Source organism: Sphaerodactylus townsendi, linkage group LG11 (genome assembly GCF_021028975.2).
Source record: "Sphaerodactylus townsendi isolate TG3544 linkage group LG11, MPM_Stown_v2.3, whole genome shotgun sequence".
Taxonomy (NCBI): domain Eukaryota; kingdom Metazoa; phylum Chordata; class Lepidosauria; order Squamata; family Sphaerodactylidae; genus Sphaerodactylus; species Sphaerodactylus townsendi.
Window position 1 is genome coordinate 4,455,700 of NC_059435.1, and position 22,973 is coordinate 4,478,672.

Here is a 22,973-nt window from a genome sequence, read left to right on the forward strand (position 1 = left end):
CCCATCCAAATACTAGCCAGAGTCAGGACTGAGATTGCGTGACTGACCCAAGGACAGAAAGAAAATTGGCAGGTAGGTTGTGAGGTGGGGGTCGAAGGGGGCCCAGGGACTGAGGGTCCTTGGGGATGAGTCAGACCCTCAAAGGGAATTTAGCCGACTGCAGAATTTGGCCAAAAATACAGGAACGGAGCTTCAGTAACCATATTGGCTTGAATTTACCAGTCAGTTCTTTGCCTGCAGATTCCTAGTATCTATTGAACAGGATGCTCACGGGATTTTAAAGGTCTGTGAGTGTGTAATTTGTTCATGATAATGTTGTTGACATTATGTTGTTAACAGGCTGCTTTGTGTTTTCCTTCTGATTTTTTCTGATCTGTTTTCTTCTGACAACTTCAGATACAACGGCTGCAGCAATAGCACCAATTCCTCCCCGTTCCCTCATTCAGGATCAAGGGCAACCCCAACATCAAACTTCCACTGTGGGGAATCCCTGTCGCCGCCTCAAGAAACTAAAGGAGAGAGGTTTGTAAGAAAGGAGAATAGCTAGCTGATTTAGTGCCTGTTTTTGTTAGTTTTCAACAAAAAGAATTCATCAGAAAATCAAAAAGAACAGTTGTATTGTCAAAGGTTTTCACGGACGGAATCAGCTGGTGGTTGTGAGTTTTTCAGGCTGTGTGGCCATAGTCTGGTAGTTTTTCCTCCCAATGTTTTGCCCGCATAATGTGCCCCTGAAGATTCCAGCCATGGATGCAGGCAAAACATTAAGAGCAAAAACTATTAGACCACGGCAACATAGCCTGGGAAACTCACAACAGCCGAGAAGAGCTGTTTCTTTGGGAAACCTTAGAAGTTAATTAATTTCTTCCAAATCCTGTCCTGTTGGATTATTCCTGTCCATATCCACTGACCTGCCTGCTAAGAGCTTCTCCTAAAAATCAATAATTGTCTTGTAGTTTCTTGCTGGATACCAGATAAGTAAATTAAGCAGACCCTTCAATGGCTCAAATAATTCCTAAGATTTGGCACCAATATGATCAAAGGCCAACACAATTCCACTAAATGTGGAGGGAAAATAGCCAATCCAAAATTTAAATATGTTAGGTTGATTTTTTTTTTAATCTGGTGGTGGATAATGGTGACCTCATAGGGTTTTCAAGGCAAGAGATCGGCAGATGTAATTTTCCATTGCCTGCCATTGCACAACGGAAATGAACTTCTTTGGGAGGAACTTCCCATCGAAGTACTAACCAGAGCCAAACCTGCTTAGTTTCTGAGATTTGATGAGAATATTGCCATAGCCTGAGCAATCCAGGTAACGGTTTACTTGGTCTATGGAGTTCAGTACTATTGATATAGCATTTTATACTGTGTTTTTGTTACACAGCAGCACAATAAAGAATTTCTCATCAATACATATATAGTAAGCCAAGAAAATAAAACCACAAGGAATTATTAGTTGGCTATAAGGAACAGCAGTGGCATAGTGGTTAAGAGCAGGTGCACTTTAATCTGGAGAATTGGGTTTGATTCCCCACTCTCCCACTTGAGTTGTGGAGGCTTATCGGGGAATTCAGATTAGCCTGTGCACTCCCAATACATGCCAGCTGGGTTAGTCACAGTTCTTCTGAGCTCTCTCAGCCCCACCCACCTCACAGGGTGTTTGTTGGAAGGGGGGGGGGAAGGAGATTGTCATCCCCTTTGAGTCACAGGAAAGAAAGGGAGGAGGGGTATAAATCCAAACTCCTCCTCCTCCTCCTCCTTGTATTGTCGAAGGCTTTCACAGCCGGAATCACTGGGGTGCTGTGTGATTTCCAGGCTGTATGGTCGTGTTCTAGCAGCATTCTCTCCTGATGCCAGCCACAGATGCAGGCGAAACGTCAGGAGAGAATGCTGCTAGAACACGGCCATACAGCCCGGAAACCACACAGCATCCCACAAATTTGTTGTTGTTATCATAATCATCGTCATCGTCATCATCTTACCAGTCATTTGTTCAAAACAAAGACGAGGCTTTTTTTTTCCACAGTGGCCTATTATGCCCTTCCAGTCTACTCTGCAGTCAGCTTACATTCCCTTCAAGGCAGATATTCTCTTACCAACACGTTTTCCCCCTTCTTGAATTCACCATGCTGCAGATTCAATACGCCACATGGTTTCCAAGAGTGGGCAAAGCATGATGTTTTCCCTGCCTGTGCAAGGAAAACTAAGCAGCCCCAGTGTCCATTTGATTAGCTTCAGGGTTTTGTGTCTTCCCCCACCCGTGCAGGACCAGTTCCACCTACTCCTCCGCAGGCATTTCTGGGGGATCAACAGTGCATCTGTTTTAATACCAAAGTTCTTGAATGGACTATCCCCTAAAAGCATGTTATACACCAAAGGTATTTATTACTGCACATATTTGAGTATACAAATGCCAGATAACCCCCTCTTTATCTTGATGACACAGTGACCCATTATGCATGCTTTTCTTACCACAAGGATTCTTGCTCCGCAGTAGGTCTTCCTGCATTTCTCTGGTTCAATTCAAGGAAATGTCCCTCTGCTTTCTCTGATCACATTTTGCCTGCCCCTGCTTCTGGTCATTCTAGGCCACTATGTTGACTGGCACCTTTTTTGTACCCTTTTAATTTTTTTAAAAAAAGTTTTAATGTTCCATCACGGAACATGCAGGAAGCCCTACTGCGGAGCAAGCATCCTTGTGGTAAGAAAAGCATGCATAATGGGTCACTGTCATCAAGATAAAGAGGGGGTTATCTGGCATTTGTATACTCAAATATGTGCAGTAATAAATACCTTTGGTGTATAACATGCTTTTCGGGGATGGTCCATTCAAGATTATCTTTCTTTGGGGTAAATACAGTGCTTTGGTGGATAGTTGATGGGAACCTGATGCCCATGCTTAATAATGCTAAACTGCAAATTTTTTAATTATTTTTTTTTAATTTATTTATTATATTTATATACCACCCTCCCCCGGAGGGCTCAGGGCAGTGAACAACAAGATAAACAAGATACACAGGTAGAGCACAAATAAAAACAATAAATATCAAAATTAATTAATAGTAATCATAGCTCTATATTCATTAAAACCAACCCCATTAAAATGCAGCTTCTAAATACCAAGCGCTTCTAAATACCAAGCGGCCTACTATCAAATCCCCTAAAAGAGGGGGGGGCAGTAGAGTCCACTGATGTTATGGGGGGGCCGTCAACGGCCGGCCTCCCCAAAGGCCCGGTGGAACAGCTCAGTCTTGCAGGCCCTGCGGAACTTATACAGATTATTGCCCCCAAAAAAACCTACAAAAAACCCCTACATGCTAATTATGCTATTTAGGACTTGACGGCCAAAGGTGATCAGTCATGCAAGAAAGAGAAACAGGTATTAGTCATGAATTGATAACTGATAAAACTTCTGAAACATTAAACTGAGGTTTGCTAAATCCTGGCTTCAAAATGAATCAGAGAGTATAAAAAGGAAACTGTGAAAAAAAAACCAATTTATTTTCAGACGATTTTACTAAGAGTGATGAGATTTATGTGTTTTTTATGTTCTGTTTGTAATGCACAGTGGTAGGGAAAACCCTTACTGGAATATTTCTTCTTCGCAGTCCAGCACCAGCTGTTTCTTCTGGTCTCTTTTTCTGTGCCTCTGCAGATCTTTGGGTTTGTGAAATGTCTGCTAGCCACAGGAGATCTTGCTGGAGGCATGCTAACCATGGTGCCTTCTACACTGCTGACTGTAAACGCGTATTGGCATGCCTACAGCTCCGTCTCTGTGCATTTCGCTTCTAATAAGGCAAATGAAAAGGAAACTCTCTCAACTTCCCATTATGGGCTGCCCACATTGCCAAGATAAACATATTTTCCCCCAGTCTTTATGTCTTCCTCTGCCAGCTAACCTGCTCTCCCTATCACATGTATCCTTCAATTCTGCTTCTAGGGTAGAATACTGAACGGAGGCCAGGAATATCCTACTTAGTTTTTGTGCTTCCTCCTGAGAACTGGGACAGCACTTCATTTGAGCGAAAGAGATCGCCACCTCGACTTGCAGAGATTGCCGTTTGAGCCTGGATGAAATAATGTCCTTGATCCATTGGGGTCAGGATTCAAATGCTGTTTTGGGGACACATTTGGGGGGAGTGGCCGTGTTGACACTCCTGGACTTCTCGAGGATGTTCAAAACTGTCAATCCTGGTATCATCAGATCAGACTCAGTGGACTCTCCTGTCACACACAAGCCGCCGAGGAGTAACATTTGCAGAATATTTTCTTGAAAGTGGATTCCAGTGGTGATACTGGAATACGGGTGGATTCTGCACAGGCCAAATATAACGGGTGCAGGACATTATATAAACTGGGTGGGGGGGGGAGGGAAGCTTCACACAGGCCCCATTCCCAAAACGAGTTTGGCCCCTTTTATTCCCCTCAACCCCGGGATTTTTGAACATTGCTAAACCAGCAATCCTATTGCACAATCCCAGGTTAGAAGATTGTGCAAACAAGCAGGAGATGGGTGCTGTGTGGTTTCCGGGCTGTATGGCCGTGTTCTAGCAGCATTCTCTCCTGACGTTTTGCCTGCATCTGTGGCTGGCATCTTCAGCCACCCGCCTACCCCGGTTTACAAAGGTGACCATCTGGTCACCTTAGCCTTTGACCATGATCCGGAAGCTTAAACTCGTCCAACATGCGGCAGCCAGACTCCTTACAGGGATGTCTAGTCGGGACCGGATTACACCAGTCCTGTATCATCTTCATTGGCTGCCCATCGAGTTCCGGGTCATGTTCAAGGTGCTGGTTTTAACCTTTAAGGCTATAAGCAGCCTTGGGCCTGCATACTTGAGGGACCGTGTCTCCCCATATTGCCCCACTAGGACCCTCCGATCTTTGGAGGAGTACCTATTAGAGGTCCCTGTCCCAAAACACGTCCAGCTGGCCTCTACTAGGGCCAGGGCCTTTACTGTCCTGGCCCCTCTCTGGTGGAACAGGCTCCCTAAGGAGACCAGGGCCCTGCGGGACTTGTCAAGTTTCCACAGGGCCTGCAAAACAGACCTGTTCTGCCAGGCATTTGGCCAGCTGGGCTGAGTGTAGTTCTATCATCCCGGCTTCCGGTGGGCTAAATAGGGGTGGGTGGGTGGCAGGGTTTTAAATTGTCATCTGAGGTTTTCTGGTTTTATTTAAAGTACTGTATTATATATATTTTAAATATTGTTGTATTATAATTTTATGTTGTGTGCCACCCAGATCCCTCCAGGGGAGGGTAGCTAATGAATCAATCAATCAATCAGTCTTACCCAACAACCTGAATAGCCTTGATTAGTCCAAGCTTGTTAGAGCCCAGAAGCTAAACAGGGTCTGCCTCCTTAGTACTTGGATGGGAGACCACCAAGGAAGACAGAGGGCCTTTTCCCACTTACCTTAAGCCCCGCGCTACTTGAGGAGAGGAGAGTAGCGCAGGGTCCCCCGGCACTCCCCACGAGAGGGGCGGCGACAGCACAGCCGCACCAACGCTGCCGCTGTCGCGCCCCCTCAGCCCGAGGCATCCCTGGCGCTCTTGCAAAGGGTGCCTTTTGATGATCCCACTTCCAGTTGATCTAAGGAACAAGATGGGCTGCTCTGAAGGGCAGTTTGTTTCATCTGGCCAAGTTCTTGCAAACTACCCAAGGAATGGAACAGGCGGTGGTTCACCCCACTGCTCATTGATGCTAAGTGAAAATGTTTATCCTGTTTTGCAGCATCTCCTATAAATCATTGGAAGGGACTGCACCTCCCTTCACTTTTTCATAAAAAATTACTGAAATTGTCCATACTTTTGCATAATTTTCTGTTTGTGCAAACTGCTGCATGGCAAATAAACATTAAAAAAAAGACGGGAGTCATCAAAATTAAAATCCACCTTGTTCCACTGCTGGTTATAAGAAGTTTACTTAGCTTACCTTTTTATCATGCACATTTTTATTAAAGCTTATTTCTTAAGGCAAGGAACAGCAAGTCTCCAAGCGCCGCCTCACCTTTGTACTCATGCTCTTATTCCATAACTTGAGTTATTGTTAATGCCTGGATAAAATAAAGCCACATCTGTTTTCATTTATCATTATCTGTAACATGTATCCACTAATTATGCTAGCGGCTCCCTTCAGACTCCAAAGCAAGAATTTGATAAGCCCTTCTGAAGTAGCTGTCTTGATTTCCTTCCCGAGAGCGGCTGCCGCTAGGTCATCTCCTGGAGGGGAGAGACCACCCGGGGTGGCCCAGCAGGGCTGTTTGAATTTCACTGTGACAAATATCTACTCCACGATCCCAATCCCAGAGTGCTCTGCCTTTTCGTACTAGCTCTGGAGACAACCACGTTGCTGGTCAGGAAAGCTTGAAGCTGGGAATTTATCAGTAGAGTGGGAGTTTCTTTTTTTAAAAGGTTGATACTGTTTGGACATTCACTTTTTTCCCACCCCACCACTTGTTCTCCTTGGTACTTCTACCTGGGCTAGCGATAGGGTTGTAAGGTCCCCCTGGCCACTGGCATGGGATGGAGGGAGAGGCCGGCCAGATCTATGTTGGGAAACCTCTGGGAATTTGGGGATGGAGCCTGAGGAGCAGTGGCGTAGTGGCTAAGAGCAGTGGCTAAGAGCGGGTGCACTCTGATCTGGAGGAACCAGGTTTGATTCCCAGCTCTGCCGCTTGAGCTGTGGAGGCTTATCTGGGGAATTCAGATTGGCCTGTACACTCCCACACACGCCAGCTGGGTGACCTTGGGCTAGTCACAGCTTCTCGGAGCTCTCTCAGCCCCACCCACCTCACAGGGTGTTTGTTGTGAGGGGGGAAGGGCAAGGAGATTGTAAGCCCCTTTGAGTCTCCTGCAGGAGAGAAAGGGGGGATATAAATCCAAACTCTTCTTCTTCTTCTTCTTCTTCTTCTTCTTCTTCTTTGTGATGATGTCACAAAGCTTGATTTAAAAGAAGAGTTTAGATTTATATCCCCCTTTCTCTTCTGTAGGAGACTCAAAGGGGCTGACAATCTCCTTGCCATCCCCCCCTCACAACAAACACCCTGTGAAGTGGGTGGGGCTGAGAGAGCTCCGAGAAGCTGTGACTAGCCCAAGGTCACCCAGGTGGCGTGTGTGGGAGTGCACAGACTAATTTGAAGTCCCCAGATAAGCCTCCACAGCTCAAGCAACACAAACCCAGTTCCTCAGTAGAGTGCACCTGCTCTGAACCAACATACCACGCTGGCTTTCCAGCCAGCTTTTTCTTTTTCTTTTGCAAGCAGGGACAGAAGAATAAATGGAAGGGGAAAAATCTTCTCAAAAACAGTGAGCAGTTTCAGCTCTGCCCTGGGCACAGATAAGAGAGATGAGTTGGGTTTATATCCTGCTTTCCTCTCTTGTAAGGAGTCTCAAAGTGGCTTGCAAATTCTTTCCCTTTTTAATGTATTTTTATTTCAATTCAATTCAAAACCTTTAATGGTATTTTATTTTATGTATGTTATCTGTGTTGCAAACCGTGTTGAGTTCTGTAAGAAAGAAAGGTAGCTGATAAATGTTTTAAGTAAAAAAAAAACACCAACCCTCTGCAATTGCTGTCCAAAATGGGCCAACAGGATTTTTGCCATTTTAATCTGCAGGCCATCTTTGGGTGGTCTTCTGACATCGTCTTACCGACAACACCAAGAATCTTTGGCAGCGGAAAGAGAGAGGCGGCGTCAGGAGAGAGAAGAGAGGTTACAAAGGATCGAGCGTGAAGAGAGAAACAAATTCAAGTAGGTGAACTTTTCCTATTGGTTTGTTTGGCATAAGATGATGTCAGAGGGGAAAACCACGTTGTCTTCGGTATAAACCAGAGGTGAGATTCAGCTGGTTTGGCCTGGTTCAGTCAAACTGGTTGTTCAAAGCCCCCTCGCTCCCCTTACCCTTGGAGAGGGAGCGGCAGGGCTTTTAGCACCTCAGAATCCAATGCAGGGAGGAAAGTTCTCGCTCAGCTCTCCTCCCCGCCCTGGGCTCCCGGCCACTGCCCTAGCCCAGGAAGGCCACCCTGGCTGCTGCCTTCCCTTGCCTCCCCCTGGCCCAATATCGAAAAAGGGGGGGGGGTTGCAGCAACCAGGTAAGTGGGCAGCGAGGGGGACGGGTGTGTGTGTGTGTGAACCGGTAGCTGAATAATTAGAATCCCATCACTGGTATAAACCATCCAGCTCTCTGATAACGTCACATTGGTCTGTCATTGCACTCCAAAGCTGGATCTGTATAATTAACGCCATCTTGATAGTTACCGTGTTTTTTATTGGATGCTTATTATTGATTGTTTTATGAATTTTTCTGTGGATATTGTGTGCTGCCCTAAGACCGAAAGAGGAGGGGCAGCATATTAAATTTAATAAATAAATAAAATAAATAAGAACTGTGGCATCTGATAAACTACGCACTGGTAACACCTTTTCTTTAGTTTCAAGAATTAGGATACTATTAGGCTTATTGAATTACTTCAATTGCTATAAAAAATCATACCCAATCGAACAGCTTAATGAAAATCTTGTAAATCAGAAGATATTCAAATAAAATATTTTTTCTGTGAATTGCCTCGTTGGTCGATTCGACTCCAGCAGCACCTTAGAGATTGAGAAGGTGTACGCTTTTGAGAATTAAAGTTATCTGACAAATTGAACTTTGACCTGAAAGCTTATTCCCTGAAAGTCCCGTTGGTCTCTTACTAGACTCAAATTTAGCAACCAAAAATATGTAGCTTCATTTTCATAACCTATGAAAATGGTCTCTGTTCTACCAGTCATATATGCCAAAGGCAGATATTCATCACTCCCACTTGATTTAGTGGGACTTAAAAAGCCGTCATTGTGCCTCCATCATGCCCATACTTTTGTATGGAAGAAATTCGTTCTCTGCATGGTACTAATAGGGGTGGCCAGTAAATATTCCTTAATATTCAGCACATATGCTGAGAAAAGACATTCTGGTGACATCTGTAGATTATAGACATTCTGCTTGATTTCTTCCTGTTTTGTCTTTCTCGCTCTGGTTTTGTTCTACTTGTCATTTATTTTTCCTTGTAATTGTATGCATCTTTTTTTTACAGTCGTAATTATCTAGATAAACGAGAAGAACTCAGACAAGCAAGAGAAGAGAGGTTCGTACCACCCACGGCTCCTTTCCATTTGCTGCTGATTGTGTGAATGTCTGGCTAAATAGGCGGGCAAGAATTAATTTGCACCTGCATGTCACTGCACCTCTCTCACTGTGATCACAAGCAAGCACAGGCAGACATCCCAGAAAGGAGATCTAGCAGGCAGCTAAGTCTTGCACTGTGTGCCACTAGCAGTGAGGTGACGCAGGTGCTGGGGCCGAGGACATCATCCACACCTGCCAAAAGGCAAGCAGGAATGGGAAGCTATGGATCCTCCTCTGTCTCTGTCTCCTTCTCCTTCCTTCCTTCTTTCTTGATTTCTGAAATGCTTGGTAAAAATACTGCAGGCAGCAGCCGGTGGGTGAAGCTTTCAGTTCTTGAGTCTTTCAGTTTCAGGGAGCAGCAGTGGCGTAGGAGGTTAAGAGCTTGTGTATCTAATCTGGAGGAACCGGGTTTGATTCCCTGCTCTTCCGCCTGAGTTGTGGAGGCTTATCTGGGGAATTCAGATTAGCCTGTACACTCCCACACATGCCAGCTGGGTGACCTTGGGCTAGTCACAGCTTCTTGGAGCTCTCTCAGCCCTACCCACTTCACAGGGTGTTTGTTGTGAGGGGGGAAGGGCAAGGAGATTGTAAGCCCCTTTGAGTCTCCTACAGGAGAGAAAGGGAGGATATAAATCCAAACTCTTCTTCTTCTTCTTCTTGTCCTTCAACCCAAATCTGAGAGGGGTCAGATAAATGTTTTTGCTGAGCAAAAGACACGTCACAGGCTTTCCCCTGACCAGGATGTCCCAAACTAGTCAGTTCTCCAAAAGAAAGCAGTCCTTGGATTGGAGACCAACAAAGGAAGCTCAGTGTCGCTACACAGAGACAGGCCATGGTTAGCCACCTCTGTCTGTTTCTGCCCTGGCCTGGATGGCCCAGGCGAGCCCGAACTCAGAAGCAAAGCTGGGTTGGCCCTGATTAGCATTTGGATGGGAGACCAGGGTTGCTGTGCAGATGAAGGCAATGGCAAACCACCTCTCAGGGTCTTTGCCTTGAAACTCCTACAGCGTCGTCATACATCAGCTGTGACTTGATGGCATTTTCCACGGCCACAGAGCTTAGGTGAACTAATAGCACCCATAAACCATTCATTCATTCATTCATTCATTCATTCATTCATTCATTCATTCATTCATTCATTCATTCATTCATTCTTTCATCACATTTAATAGACCACCCACCCCCAAAGGGCAATGTACAAACCAATCAAACATAATCATTCAAATCCATCTAAACGCATAAAACAATATCCAGCTGTAAATCCATAGAACAAGATGACATAACAACAGCAAACAGTAACTCACCAAGGGCTGTCAACTAGATGAAATATCAGATAGAGCATGTAACACAGGAAATGGCACCCTCAACCGCTGACCTCTCCAAAAGTCCGGCGGAACAACTCCGTTTTGCAGGCTCTGTGGAACTGTTCTAAGTCCCGCAGGGCCCGGACGGTTGGAGGAAGAGTGTTCTACCAGGTTGGGGCCAGGGTCGGGTAGAGGTGAGCTGTATCAAGGAGGGGCCCGGGACCAACAGCAAATTGGCCTCTGCCAAGCGCACAGGCCAAATGGGGACATAGGGGGACAGACGGTCCCTGAGATATGGCCCCAGGCCATGAAAAGCCGTAAAGGTTAGAACCAGCACCTTAAAGATGATCCGGAATGCCAGCGGGAGCCAGTGCAGTCGGCACAGCATGGGAGAGAAGTGGCCCCATATTGAACTACCCGTGAGAAGCCGGGTTGCTGCATTCTGGACCAAAGTCAGCTCCCGGATCAGCCATAAGGGAAGACCCTCGTAGAGCGAGTTACCAATTGGCCATGCTGGCAGGGGCTGATGGGAATTGTAGTCCATAACATCTGAAGTGCCAAAGGTTCGCCACCACGGCTATAAACTAACCTGGAGGTAACCATTGCATGGATCACAGTGGCCAGGTCAGTCTGGGAGAGGTCGGGGGTCAGTCGACGTGCTTGGCGCAGATGGAAAAATGCCACCCGAGCCGTACGGGCAACCTGGGTCTCCATAGAAAGAGGTAAGTCCAGGCAAACCCCTGGGCTCCGGGCAGAGCAGGCCAGCGATAAAGGAGCCCCCTCTAGCAGTGGTGTCCCTCCACCTTGAGCAAAATTATATACTGGTCTGAATTTTGCAGAGCAAGTAGGATGTGAGGTCTGGTTATTTTTTGTGATTGCAATTTGATGCAGGACCTGATCCAGACTTTCAGGTATCTGTTAACATAGAAGAGGAGGAGATATGCACCCGTTTAAGTTTTAAGGTCCTTGGGTTGTCCTGCTGTTAGAATTTACACCAGTTTCCAGGGCATGAGCCCAGGGAACAACACATCCCCTGCAATTTTCATGGAACTGTTTGCCAAAGGACAAGCTGAAATTGTTGTCTTGTTAAATAGGTGGAATTTATCGCTCACATTTCATGCCTGGGAATCCACTGTCTTTGGTGCACAATTGAACACTACTGGATCATGTCACAGTATGCTTCTGTCTGTATGAACCAGCTAGCAATTCACTTTCGTGTGATGTTGCAAGACAGGCTCCTGTTTATGAGAAATCTGAATTGTAAAAAGTGTAGCAAGTCTACCGTTTCTCTGGTTCAACGACGTCTGCTGCAAAAAGCCACAGAAGCTGTAAAAAATGGAGGCATTTGGCAAAGAACCTCAAGGAAGACAGACCAAAGATGGGAGGGACTGTGGCTCATCATACCTCATACCTTCGGGACCGCGTTACCCCATATGTCCCCACTAGACCTCTGCGCTCAGCAGAGGCCAATTTACTGGTAGTCCCTGGCCCCTCCATGATGCGGCTGGCCTCCACTCGCGCCAGGACCTTTTCAGCCTTGGCCCCTGCCTGGTGGAACACTCTTCCTCCAGCTGTCTGGGCCCTGCGGGATCTTGGTGATTTCCGCAAGGCCTGTAAGACGGAGTTGTTCCACTGGGTCTTTGGAGTGTCCAGCCGCTGAAAGTGCCCCCCCCCCCTCCCTTTCATCCCCATGGAAATTTGGGTTTATTATCATCTACAGAACCCACCCTTTCTTCTCTCCTCTTGGGATGGTTTAAGAAGGATTTTAACGGGCATTGTTACATATTAATTGCTGCATTTTAACTTATATTATTGAGAGATTATTGTATTTGATTTTATGTTTATTTGTATTTGAATTTCATGTTGTTCACCGCCCAGAGCCCTCCGGGGATTGGGCGGTATATAAGTTTGATAGATAGATAGATAGATAGATAGATAGATAGATAGATAGATAGATTGGGGGGGGTGGGGGGGGGGGGGGGTGGGGGGGGGGGGGGGTGGGGGGGGGGGGGGGTGGGGGGGGGGGGGGGTGGGGGGGGGGGGGGGTGGGGGGGGGGGGGGGTGGGGGGGGGGGGGGGTGGGGGGGGGGGGGGGTGGGGGGGGGGGGGGGTGGGGGGGGGGGGGGGTGGGGGGGGGGGGGGGTGGGGGGGGGGGGGGGTGGGGGGGGGGGGGGGTGGGGGGGGGGGGGGGGGGGGGGGGGGGGGGGGGGGGGGGGGGGGGGGGGGGGGGGGGGGGGGGTGGGGGGGGGGGGGGGGGGGGGGGGGGGAGTTGGGGGGTGTGTGGGGGGAGGGGGGGGGGGGAGGGGGGGGGGGGGGGGGGGGGGGGGGGGGGGGGGGGGGGGGGGGGGCTGGGGGGCTGATGGGAATTGTAGTCCATAACATCTGGAATGCCAAAGGTTCGCCACCACGGCTCTAAGTAAATGGCACAGTTGTTTTCAATTCGTAGCAGACAGTTCTATCTTTGCATTGCTGCAATTCACCAGCTACGAGGCTTAAATCGTTAAAGCTTCTGCCGAGGAGGCTGAGCATGGAACAACGGACTTCCCCAGTCTTGCCTCTTCTGGTCCTCCTCTCCTGAGGGTGGATCATCTGCCGTTGTGTCTCTGTGCTGGGTGTGACTGGAGCATGGAACCACTTTCAAAACAAAGACAAAACAGAATTAGTTACTCTCAGGAGAGGCTTTCCATTGTGTCTCTGTATGAGTCACTAGTGTAAGCTTATCTTCTTCCACAAAATAACATACAGAAAGATAGGAGAATAGGCTTCTCTGAGCCAGGTATTTCTTATTCTTTCACAAAATCAAAATGATAATGGAGAAAGCCTGTAAGCAGTAGAACAGTATGACTCAGTTATGGGCAGTTTGGCACTGTTGTACATTCTGGCATGGTAGGGTATTGGAGACTGGACAGTGTTCACGTGGGGTGCGGGAAGATAGCATTGATTCAGCTTTTGGCATGATTCACATCTGAGTAAGACAGACAATGTCAGGAGCCCACTTTTACATCTGCATTCATAAATGTATTCTACCAGCAAATAACGGTGGATAAAATTAGCAGACATCTGGCAGGGGCACATATTTCAAAGTTATTTTGATCTGAACGTATAAAGCAGTGTATGGAGAATACGATTGGTAGCTGGTCTTAATAAACAGTGAGTCCTCCCTGCCTGAAATGCAAAACAGATGTATCTTTGTTCTTTTCGACTTGACTTTGATGAACAAACTATACACACAACGTCATATCCCAGCTATTGGATGTCTCGAGTCCTGCCGAGAAATCTTTTAAGATTAAAAAAAAAAATTAGTTTCCATTGTAGACTCCGGAGAGCACCAAGTGAAATGCAGCAGGCTGCTCTCAAAGCAAACAGAAGCAAGTCCGAAGATTCAAACTATTCTCAGTCCAAACATTTATATGTGGCGTTGCTTCCTGCAAGTTCTGCTCTCCTGTGTGGCACTCAATTTGGCTTCCTCTGCTTTCAGCAAGTCTAAAACGTTTGAGGGCTTTTTATTTTTTGAGAGAGAGAGAGAGGAAAAGCTGATCAACGTTACCAAGGAGGCGACGGTGACTGTTCGATTCAAATTGAACTTACTGATATCTCTTGATTTGACATGAGTTATATAAACTCTTCTAGGTAAATATAGATCTAGACATATTGTTCTGGTGCATCTTTTTCCCGCAGAAGATTAACTCGGCAGTTAGTTTTGCGGAGCGCCTCGTGGGTCGGGGAGTCCGCTCTTTCCTGCAGGTGTTCCAGCCACAGCCGAGCGCTGGCAGCAGCTTTCTCCTTCTTTACGGCATCCCTTTGGAATTTAACTTTTCAGATACAAATACTTGGAGAAATTGGCAGCAGAGGAGTATGAGAAGGAGCTAAGGAGCCGGAGCGCCTCCAGGGGCCGGAGCGACTTGCCTCTGAATTTGGAGGGTTCGTCAACTGTTCCCGTTCCCCAGTGTGTCAGCCCCGGGTCAGCTGATTCTCAGGAGGAGCCAAGCACCCCTGCGACCTCTTGCGGGGCTCTTCACACCTTGGAAGGTAAGTGCTGGTGAACCCTGAAGAGGGTGTAACCACCTGTTCATTTCTTCTGGCACCGTCAGCAGGTGCAGTAGGTTAGATTTCAGGGTGGCACGAATTGGATGGAGAGTGTTGCTACGGAAAAGCCTACGCAGTGGCGTAGGAGGTTAAGAGCTCGTGTATCTAATCTGGAGGAACCGGGTTTGATTCCCAGCTCTGCCGCTTGAGCTGTGGAGGCTTATCTGGGGAATTCAGATTAGCCTGAGCACTCCCACACACGTCAGCTGGGTGACCTTGGGCTAGTCACAGCTTCTCGGAGCTCCCTCAGCCCCACCTACCTCACAGGGTGTTTGTTGTGAGGAGGGAAGGGCAAGGAGATTGTAAGCCCCTTTGAGTCTCCTGCAGGAGAGAAAGGGGGGATATAAATCCAAACTCTTCTTCTTCTTCTTCTTCTTCTTTTAAAGCATTCTAGCATTTATCTCGTGTAATTTAGCATCTTAATATTTGCTGAGCCGAGCTCACAAAGTCTGAACGTGGAAGGCAGGTGGTCCGGCCAGAGCTAAGAGTTTACAGCCAGTGTAGTGTAATGGTTAAGAATGTCTGAGTAGGATCTGGGAGGCCCACGTTCAATTCCCCGCTGTGCTATGGAAGCTCATTGGGTGACTCTGGACCAGTCACACACTCTCAGCCTAACCTACCTCGCAGGGTTGTTGTGAGGATAAAATGGAGAAAAGGAGAATTATGTCAGCTACTTTAGGTCCCCATTGAGGAGAAAAGTGGGATATAAGAGAAGTAGACAAATAAGTACTTTAGGGTCTGGGGTGCTGTGTGGTTTCCAGGCTGTATGGCCGTGTTGTAGAAGCATTCTCTCCTGACGTTTCGCCTGCATCTGTGGCTGGCATCTTCAGAGGATCTGAGATGCCAGCCACAGATGCAGGCAAAACGTCAGCAGAGAATGCTGCTAGAACACGGCCATACAGCCCGGAAACCACACAGCACCCTAGTGATTCCGGCCGTGAAAGCCTTCGACAATACTTTAGGGTCTTCTCAGTTTCAGTAGGAGTTCTAAGCACATGAATTCAAGAAGAAGAAGAAGAGGAAGAGGAGGAAGAGGAGGAGGAGGAGGAGGAGGAGTTTGGATTTATATCCCCCCTTTCTCTCCTGCAGGAGACTCAAAGGGGCTTTCAATCTCCTTGCCCTTTCCCCCTCACAACAACCCTGTGAGGTAGGTGGGGCTGAGAGAGCTCCGAGAAGCTGTGACTAGCCCAAGGTCACCCAGCTGGCATGTGTGGGAGTGCACAGGCTAATCTGAATTCCCCAGATAAGCCTCCACAGCTCAGGCGGCAGAGCGGGGAATCAAACCCGGTTCCTCCAGATTAGATACACGAGCTCTTAGCCTCCTAGGCCACTGCTGCTCCTAATTCTGGTTAGATCACACCTTGAAAGTGTAGTGCCTCTTCCAGGTTATGATCCTAAGGACTAACCAGTAAAACTTAGGTGTCCCCTATGCAGCTTGTAAACTCCCCCTGCCCCCAGAGGTACAATACACCCAGCAAGAGGCGTACGGCCTATGCGGACATGGAACAACCGAGCCCCGCCCCCCGCCTCCCTGCAGGCTGGCTCAGGACAGGAGGTGGGGGGAGGGTGGGACTTGGAGGCACACGACCACAGTGCCTGCCTGGGCTGCCCACCCCAGCCGAACCCTGCCCCGGCCTCCATGCAGGCTTCCCCAGGCCCTGCCGGCCTGCACAGAGGCCGGGGGATGGGGCGCGGGGGGGGGGGGAGAAGGGGTTGTCTCCGGGTGCCATTTCCCCCCAATACGCCTCTGCATGCAGCTTTGCAAACTTCTGTTGGAACTTGAATGGGTTCACACTGCATTTCGAATGTAGTTTGGGCAGCAATTTGGGGGATCCAGGAAGCCTTCTGCCCATTTTGAATTTTGTTCATGAAGATTCTCTGTGAGAAGCGGGATGCTCGTGCTGCCGGGACCCTTTTTCCCCCAGAAGGGCTGCATTGAATGGGAAAAACAGAATCACTAAGACAAAAAAAGCTCCACTCTTTGGGTACAAATTCCTTCTTCGACGTGCTGCAGAGCGAGGAATGAGTGGGCTTGCAACAGACTGAGGGCAAGTAGTTGAGGGAGGGACGGGAGACGAAACACGGAGAATGGCCAAGCCAAAGTCTGTCATTGATCAATCCCGTTGGTGTCCGTGGTGAGCAGCACGTGCCCTTGGTCCTTCCTGCTGAGATCTGTGGGCTTAATTTTGGCTGGGTTGTGCCATGATTGGCTTCTGATGAGGCTTTTGTGCCACTGCTGCTGATGCACGCAGAGAGGTTCTGTATGTGTGTGACTTCTTTACTTCAAGGTAAGACATTTAACTTCTTTCTGAAGGAGAAGAAACTTTTTCAAATGTTTTAACTTGCATGGCTTTGAGGTTGGTGGGGCCAATGACCACTGTCTTGTCCCGTGACTTTATTTTGCCTCCGTGACTTGTGTTTGGCTTCCTTGGCTTCTGCCACTGCAGTTTGTTGTCTTTGTTGGCCCCTGTCCCTCGAAGCATGCCGGGAGAGCAGCGGCCCTTGCAAAGAAAGATCAATAGCAGATCCTAACTTTGAGGGCTCTGGCCCCTTCTGCACACGCAAAATAATGCGTTTTCAAACCACTTTCATAACTGTTTGCAAGTGGATTTTGCCATTCCGCACAGCTTCAAAGAGCATTGAAAGTAGTTTGAAAGTGCATTATTCTGCATGTGCGGAAGGAGCCCTTCTGTCCTGCGTGATTTCGGTTTGCACGGCTTCTTGCTTGCATGACCCATTTTGCTTCTGATTGTGAGAATCTCTCCAACTGCTGTGTGTCTGTAAAACCACTTTGGTTCAGAAATGATCAGAATGGCAGTCATTAAAATCCAACATCAGGCATCTTTTCCCTTCCACTAACGTTAAGGGGTGTTTTTTTTTTCCAAATGTGTGCAGAGAGTAACTATCTCTTTCATGATGATTATTTTAGTGTATGTCTCTGGGAATTAGTCCAAACATTACAATATAAAATGGAGTGCTTTGGTATGTGGGAGGAATCAATGTCTAACAGGTGCACAGGATAACTCTCCATCGTGGAGGTGTGGCGTCGCTTTCAGCAGACAGCAGGTGCTCCACGCTTTGCCAGAGGAATGCTTGACAAGAATGCGCACAGAAGTTTCTAAGGCAGCTACATACACACACATGTAAAGAGGGTGGGCTGCTCAGAGCAGTTTTCATCCTCTTAGTGGACAGTCTGGGTCAGCAAACAGTGCAGCTCTCGATCACCACAGAGCTCTAGGTCAGGATTCCCCAACAAAGTGCCCGTGGGTGCTGAGGCTTCCCTTGGTGCCCCCTAGCTTTCCAGAAAGGTGGGGCATTGTTGGCTTCCCCCATTCTAATGAAAGGGTATTCCCTTGGAGGAGGAGGAAGAGGAAGAGGAGGAGGAGGATTAGCTAGTGTGTAGTTCTATTGTCAGCTTCCCCCATTCTATTGGCATTGTCAGCTTCTCCCATTCTAATGAAAGGGTATTCCTGAGGAGGAGGAGGAGGAGGAGGAGGAGGAGGAGGATTAGCTAGTGTGTAGTTCTATTCCAGCTTCAGGATTTCCTTCTTGACAGGAGGAGTGAGGAGGGAAGTGTTCCGTTTGGCTCCTGCTCCGGAGGCATCCATTTTAGGGCAGTGCTCACACCTCCCCCTCAAAAGATAATGACTAACCTGGCAGAAGGCAGATTTGTCCATTTTTGATGAGTCTTGAGTCCCACTCCATCCCAAATCTCAGTCAGAACTGGAGAAGGTAATTTTGTATATCCAGAACTGAATTTATGCACAAACTAAATCAACTACAGTTCAGGGTATAAAAAATTAGGATTACAAAATTAGGATTAAAAAATTAGGATTACAAAACAAAAAGAAAAAAAACCCTCTAAAATGACTAAATTATCATTTAGTCAGCAATTCTGCAGGGTCTCTTACACTTTTCATAGGTTAGGGCACAGGTGTCAAACTCACGACCCTCCAGATGTTATGGACTACATGATGCTGGCAGGGGATGATGGGAACTGTAGTCCATAACATCTGGAGGGCCGCGAGTTTGACACCTATGGGTTAGGGCCTCAATTTGCCTTAATCTGCCCAGTTTCCTGCCCTTTTATTTAAAACATTTTTGCCCCTTTTCTTCCTCGTGGTGCTCGAGGCAGCTTCCAATATGGATAGAAGACAGAAAAAACAGAAAAACATTTTTAAAAAAATTTTGGATCCCAACTCAGGGCTGCTAGTGAACTTAACCAAATGCAGTCCTAAATAAAACTATCTTCAGCTGCCTCCTAAAGATCGGAAGTGTCTGGGGAGGCTGTACCATAATCGTGGGGCTGCCACTGAAAGGGTCCAGTCTCAATATCCATCAAATGAAATTTGATTGATGGGATAGGGAGAGCTTGAAAATAAAATGGCCTTTCAGTGCCTAATGAAGGCATCACCTCCTCAGGAAACCTGTTTCACAAAGATGGAGCCATTTGTGAGAAGGAACAGATTGTAGTAGAAGCCAAGTGGACAACCTTAAATGTGAGGACAACCAAATGTCGCAGTTGGAGCAATGGAACTGACACTTGGGGTTGCCATCTTTCAAACCCCTGGGAAGTTGCATGCACAGAGAAAAAGGAAGACGTGTGAAAAAAGAACTCTATTTTCCTTCCTCGTGGGATCCTTGTCTGTCCCCTCCCGGCCTTGGGATTGGGAGCCATCATTAGTATTATTAATATTGTTTTACTGGGTTTTAGAATGCTGCTTATTCTGAGTTTGTATTTTAACTGTTTATCACTTATTTATTGTGCACATTGTTTTAGTTGTGATTTTGCTGTACACCGCCCAGAGCCCTTTGGGGGTGGGCGGTTTATCAAATAACAACAACAACAACAACAACAACAACAACAACAACAACAACAACAACAACAACAATAATAATAATAATAATAATAATAATAATAATAATAATAATAATAATAATAGTAGTAGTAGTAGTAGTAGTAGTAGTAGTAGTAGTAGTAGCAGCAGTAGGAGGAGGAGGAGGAGGAGGAGGTTCATAGTGTGGGCAGCTGGGATGCAATGTTTGTTGGTTTCTCCAAAACATCTGGTGGGCCACTGTAGAAAACGGAATGCGAAGCTACGTGGGTGCCAAGGTCATAGTTTGTCCAGAGTGCCAAAAAACCCCAGCCCTTGAGCCAGTCCTGAATGGGTCACCATACCAAAAAGATTGGGGAGCCCTCTACTAAGCCCCCATGGTAGTCTTCAATCAACCAAGTGATGCCTGGTTTTAATTCATCATTTCTGAGACAGATCCTCCTTATCGCTTGCTACAAAACTGCCATGTGGAGGATGGACTCCCCTCTCCTTTAATCTTTCTTTAGGATTAATCCAAGTTCTCCACCAAAAAGGCAAATCACAACGGATCGCTGCAAAGCTCTGCTAAGTGTCCAATTGTTACTCTGGGTGAAGCGCAAGAGTAGAACGGCCAAGCTGATCGCAGTGAAAAAAGTTGGAAGAATATTTGTAGATCAGCAAAGTGGTGATTTCAGGAATGCACAAAAGTTGAACATGCATGCTCCCATTTCCATCACTTTCGCATGACCATCTTCTCTGTTCTGCAAGCTGCGGGCTACTTAACCGTGGATACTTTTGGGTGTTTTCCGGCTTCTTTGCAGCAGCAAATAACTTGCATGTGAACATCTGCCGATTTAGCTGCAAGTGGAGATGGAGGTGAATGACTGGATTTCTTCCTTTGTCCATGAAAAGGCAAAGAGGAGGAGATCCCCAGCATGTGCCAGACACCAGCTAGTTAAGAAACCAATTGATGCCATGTGCCAAACCATTGGCAGTTCGGTCGGTGCCAGATGCCAAGCGAGTGTTTGATGCGGCTGTTCTGAAGAAAACCGGCCTGAGGAAACAGCTGCTTTCTGTCAGCTCGATGCGAGGCCCTTTCTGAGCATCCGCATTTGCTGCAATCGTAAAACTAACACACTTGATTTATTGTATGTGTGTGTGTGTGCGTGTGTGTGTGTGTGTGTAAGCATTCCACACCTGGTGAAAATTCATTTGCTATAAAGAATTGCTTTCAACACCTGAAAGTCACCTTGTTGTGTAGCTTTTTTTAAAAAAAGTTTCTTCCTTGAGGTCATGGTTGTATTCAGCATCAATTGTGAATGGGATAATAAGGTGCTTAATACGCAGATTGCTAAATTTTTCAATATATAAACATATATATGTGAACATATATCCCTCCTTGGAAGAACTCCAACATATATTCCCTCCTTGGAAGAACTCTATAATTCCCGAAGCCTAAAAAAAGCCCAAAATATTCTGAGGGACCCGTCTCATCCAGCACACTCTCTTTTTGAACTGTGACCATCCGGCAGACGATACAGGTCTCTCAAAACTAGGACAAAGAGGCTTAGAGACAGCTTCTACTCAAGAGCTGTGGCGATGCTGAACTCCGCGGCTTCGGGTTGATGTGTTTGGGGCTGTGTAGGGTGGGTGGAGGAAGGGGAAAGTGAGGATGGGGTATGAGTCTGAAATTGTGTGCATCGAGGAATGCTGCTGTAAATTTCGTCATGTGCGCACAATGACAATAAAATGCTTATACTTATGCTTATATATAGTTAACATAAACTTCAACATTTGATGCCACTTGACTCAAGCAAGGAATGGCAGATCTACAAAGTGTCTGAGTGGCGCAGCCATCCACCGCTGTGTGCCAGACCCATCCATTTCTGAAAGACAGCCCCTGAGGAAGCACAAAACCAGATGGAATTCACTGGGCTTCAGGCTGCAGGAGGAACAGTTCTAAGTGAATCTCTTTCTTCGTTGTTCTTTCCACCAGTGAGCGCCAGTGACCCTGAATGCGAACCGGAAGTGGAGCCAGAGGGAGAAGCGAAGCCAGAGCAGGGCAAGAAGGAAGCGGGGACGCCTCACGAAGCGGAGGCTGCTGAGGCGGAGCCGGAGAGCGAAGTGGAGCAAGGCCCGGAACAAGAGTCGGAAGACGGCTCCGTCCTGAGCGAAAAAGAGCGGCAGAATGAGGAAGTGAACGAGAAAGACAACTGCTCGGCCTCCAGCATCTCCTCAGCCAGCAGCACCTTAGAGAGGGAGGACAAGTTGACCAGTGACAATGAGACTGGTACTGTGGAGTCTTTTTTTCCCATCGCAGTTGGCCGTTTTTGTAATGTCGAAACGGAAGCTTCATTTTAACCTGTGTTATAAGAGAACAAAGCACCGCACTCAGGTTGTCTTTGGGGAGTCCGTTATTAGCCCCTAATTGCACAGGAATTCAGTGTAGAGATTAGGGGAGATTTTCTGCGTAAAGCCTCAGAGTTGGAGGCGTCAGCTGCTAGTGAGAAGGTATATTCCAGTGGGTTTAGTATCCTCACCAGCCATTTGTGGTCCTACCTGAAGATCAGTATGACTTGGGTGCTGTGTGGTTTCCGGGCTGTCTGGCTGTGTTCTAGCAGCATTCTCTCCTGACGTTTCGCCTGCATCTGTGGCTGGCATCTTCAGAGGATCTGATGTTGGGAAAGCAAGTGGAGTATATATACCTGTTGGAGTGTCCAGGGTGGGTAAAGAAACATTGTCTGTGAGTAACAAAGAAGACAGCCAGGTCAATAGTTGAGGTCATCTGAATGTGTAACAATGAAGTCTATAGCATGGGAGTAACAATGGAGATAGCAAGGTCACTGGTGGGATACATACTGATGGAATACATACTGATGTATTCGACAATACATCAGTATGACTGTCTGCACTCACATTTCAAAATCCCTTTTAAATTCACTGCCTGGCCAGAAACAGAGTTGAGAGATGTGCGTTGTCATTCATTTAATTTCCACGTCAAGGGAAAGGGACCCTGACATTTCAGGACACTTTCCTTCCAAACCAGAAAGGTGTTTTTCAGAAGATTAGGATTTTTCAAATGGCTTTTTCACACATTCCTTCAGGTCTTAATATTAGTGTGCCTTTTTTCCTGTTTAAAGATTTGGCTGTTTGGCGATGTATTGCCTTATTTGAGACACGTGAGGGGGGTGGATTTTGCGCCCCCATGTGACCAGATGGTGTGCGCCAGGAGACATGGGTTACCCCACGTGTCTAGACAGATACGCCACTGGCACAGAACCTGTAGTGCAAACTGTTCTACTAAGATTTATGTTTGCATTCCAATGTAGGCTAAATCCTGTTGAGATTCTTGCCTCTTTAGAACAATCTATATGTAAATTTCTGTGGTCTAATGAAGATAAGGAAAGTAGGGGAATCAAAGAAGTGTGTTCCCTAGGAACTCATTTCCACCTGTCTACCTTGACAAGCCTGCTGACCAACAAAGACGGCTGATGTGTGGCAGCCGCCACCCTTCCACGCCGCCAGCACTAGAACATGGGGCTGGGCACTGTGCCTGCGTCCTGAGGCCCAGGCCACCAGTGTAGCCTGTTGGGTGGCACAG

The 22,973-nt window shown here is 47.2% G+C and overlaps 1 protein-coding gene across 1 annotated transcript in view; it reads left to right on the plus strand.

Annotated features, from left to right (window-relative positions):
• The window catches only part of FHOD3 (formin homology 2 domain containing 3), a 372,798-nt gene that overhangs the window by 285,671 nt on the left and 64,154 nt on the right, over positions 1-22,973 (plus strand). Inside the window, 5 exon segments of the mRNA XM_048511340.1 lie at positions 397-522; positions 7,618-7,752; positions 9,078-9,128; positions 14,293-14,501; positions 21,369-21,662. Coding sequence (XP_048367297.1) covers positions 397-522; positions 7,618-7,752; positions 9,078-9,128; positions 14,293-14,501; positions 21,369-21,662 — 815 coding nt within the window.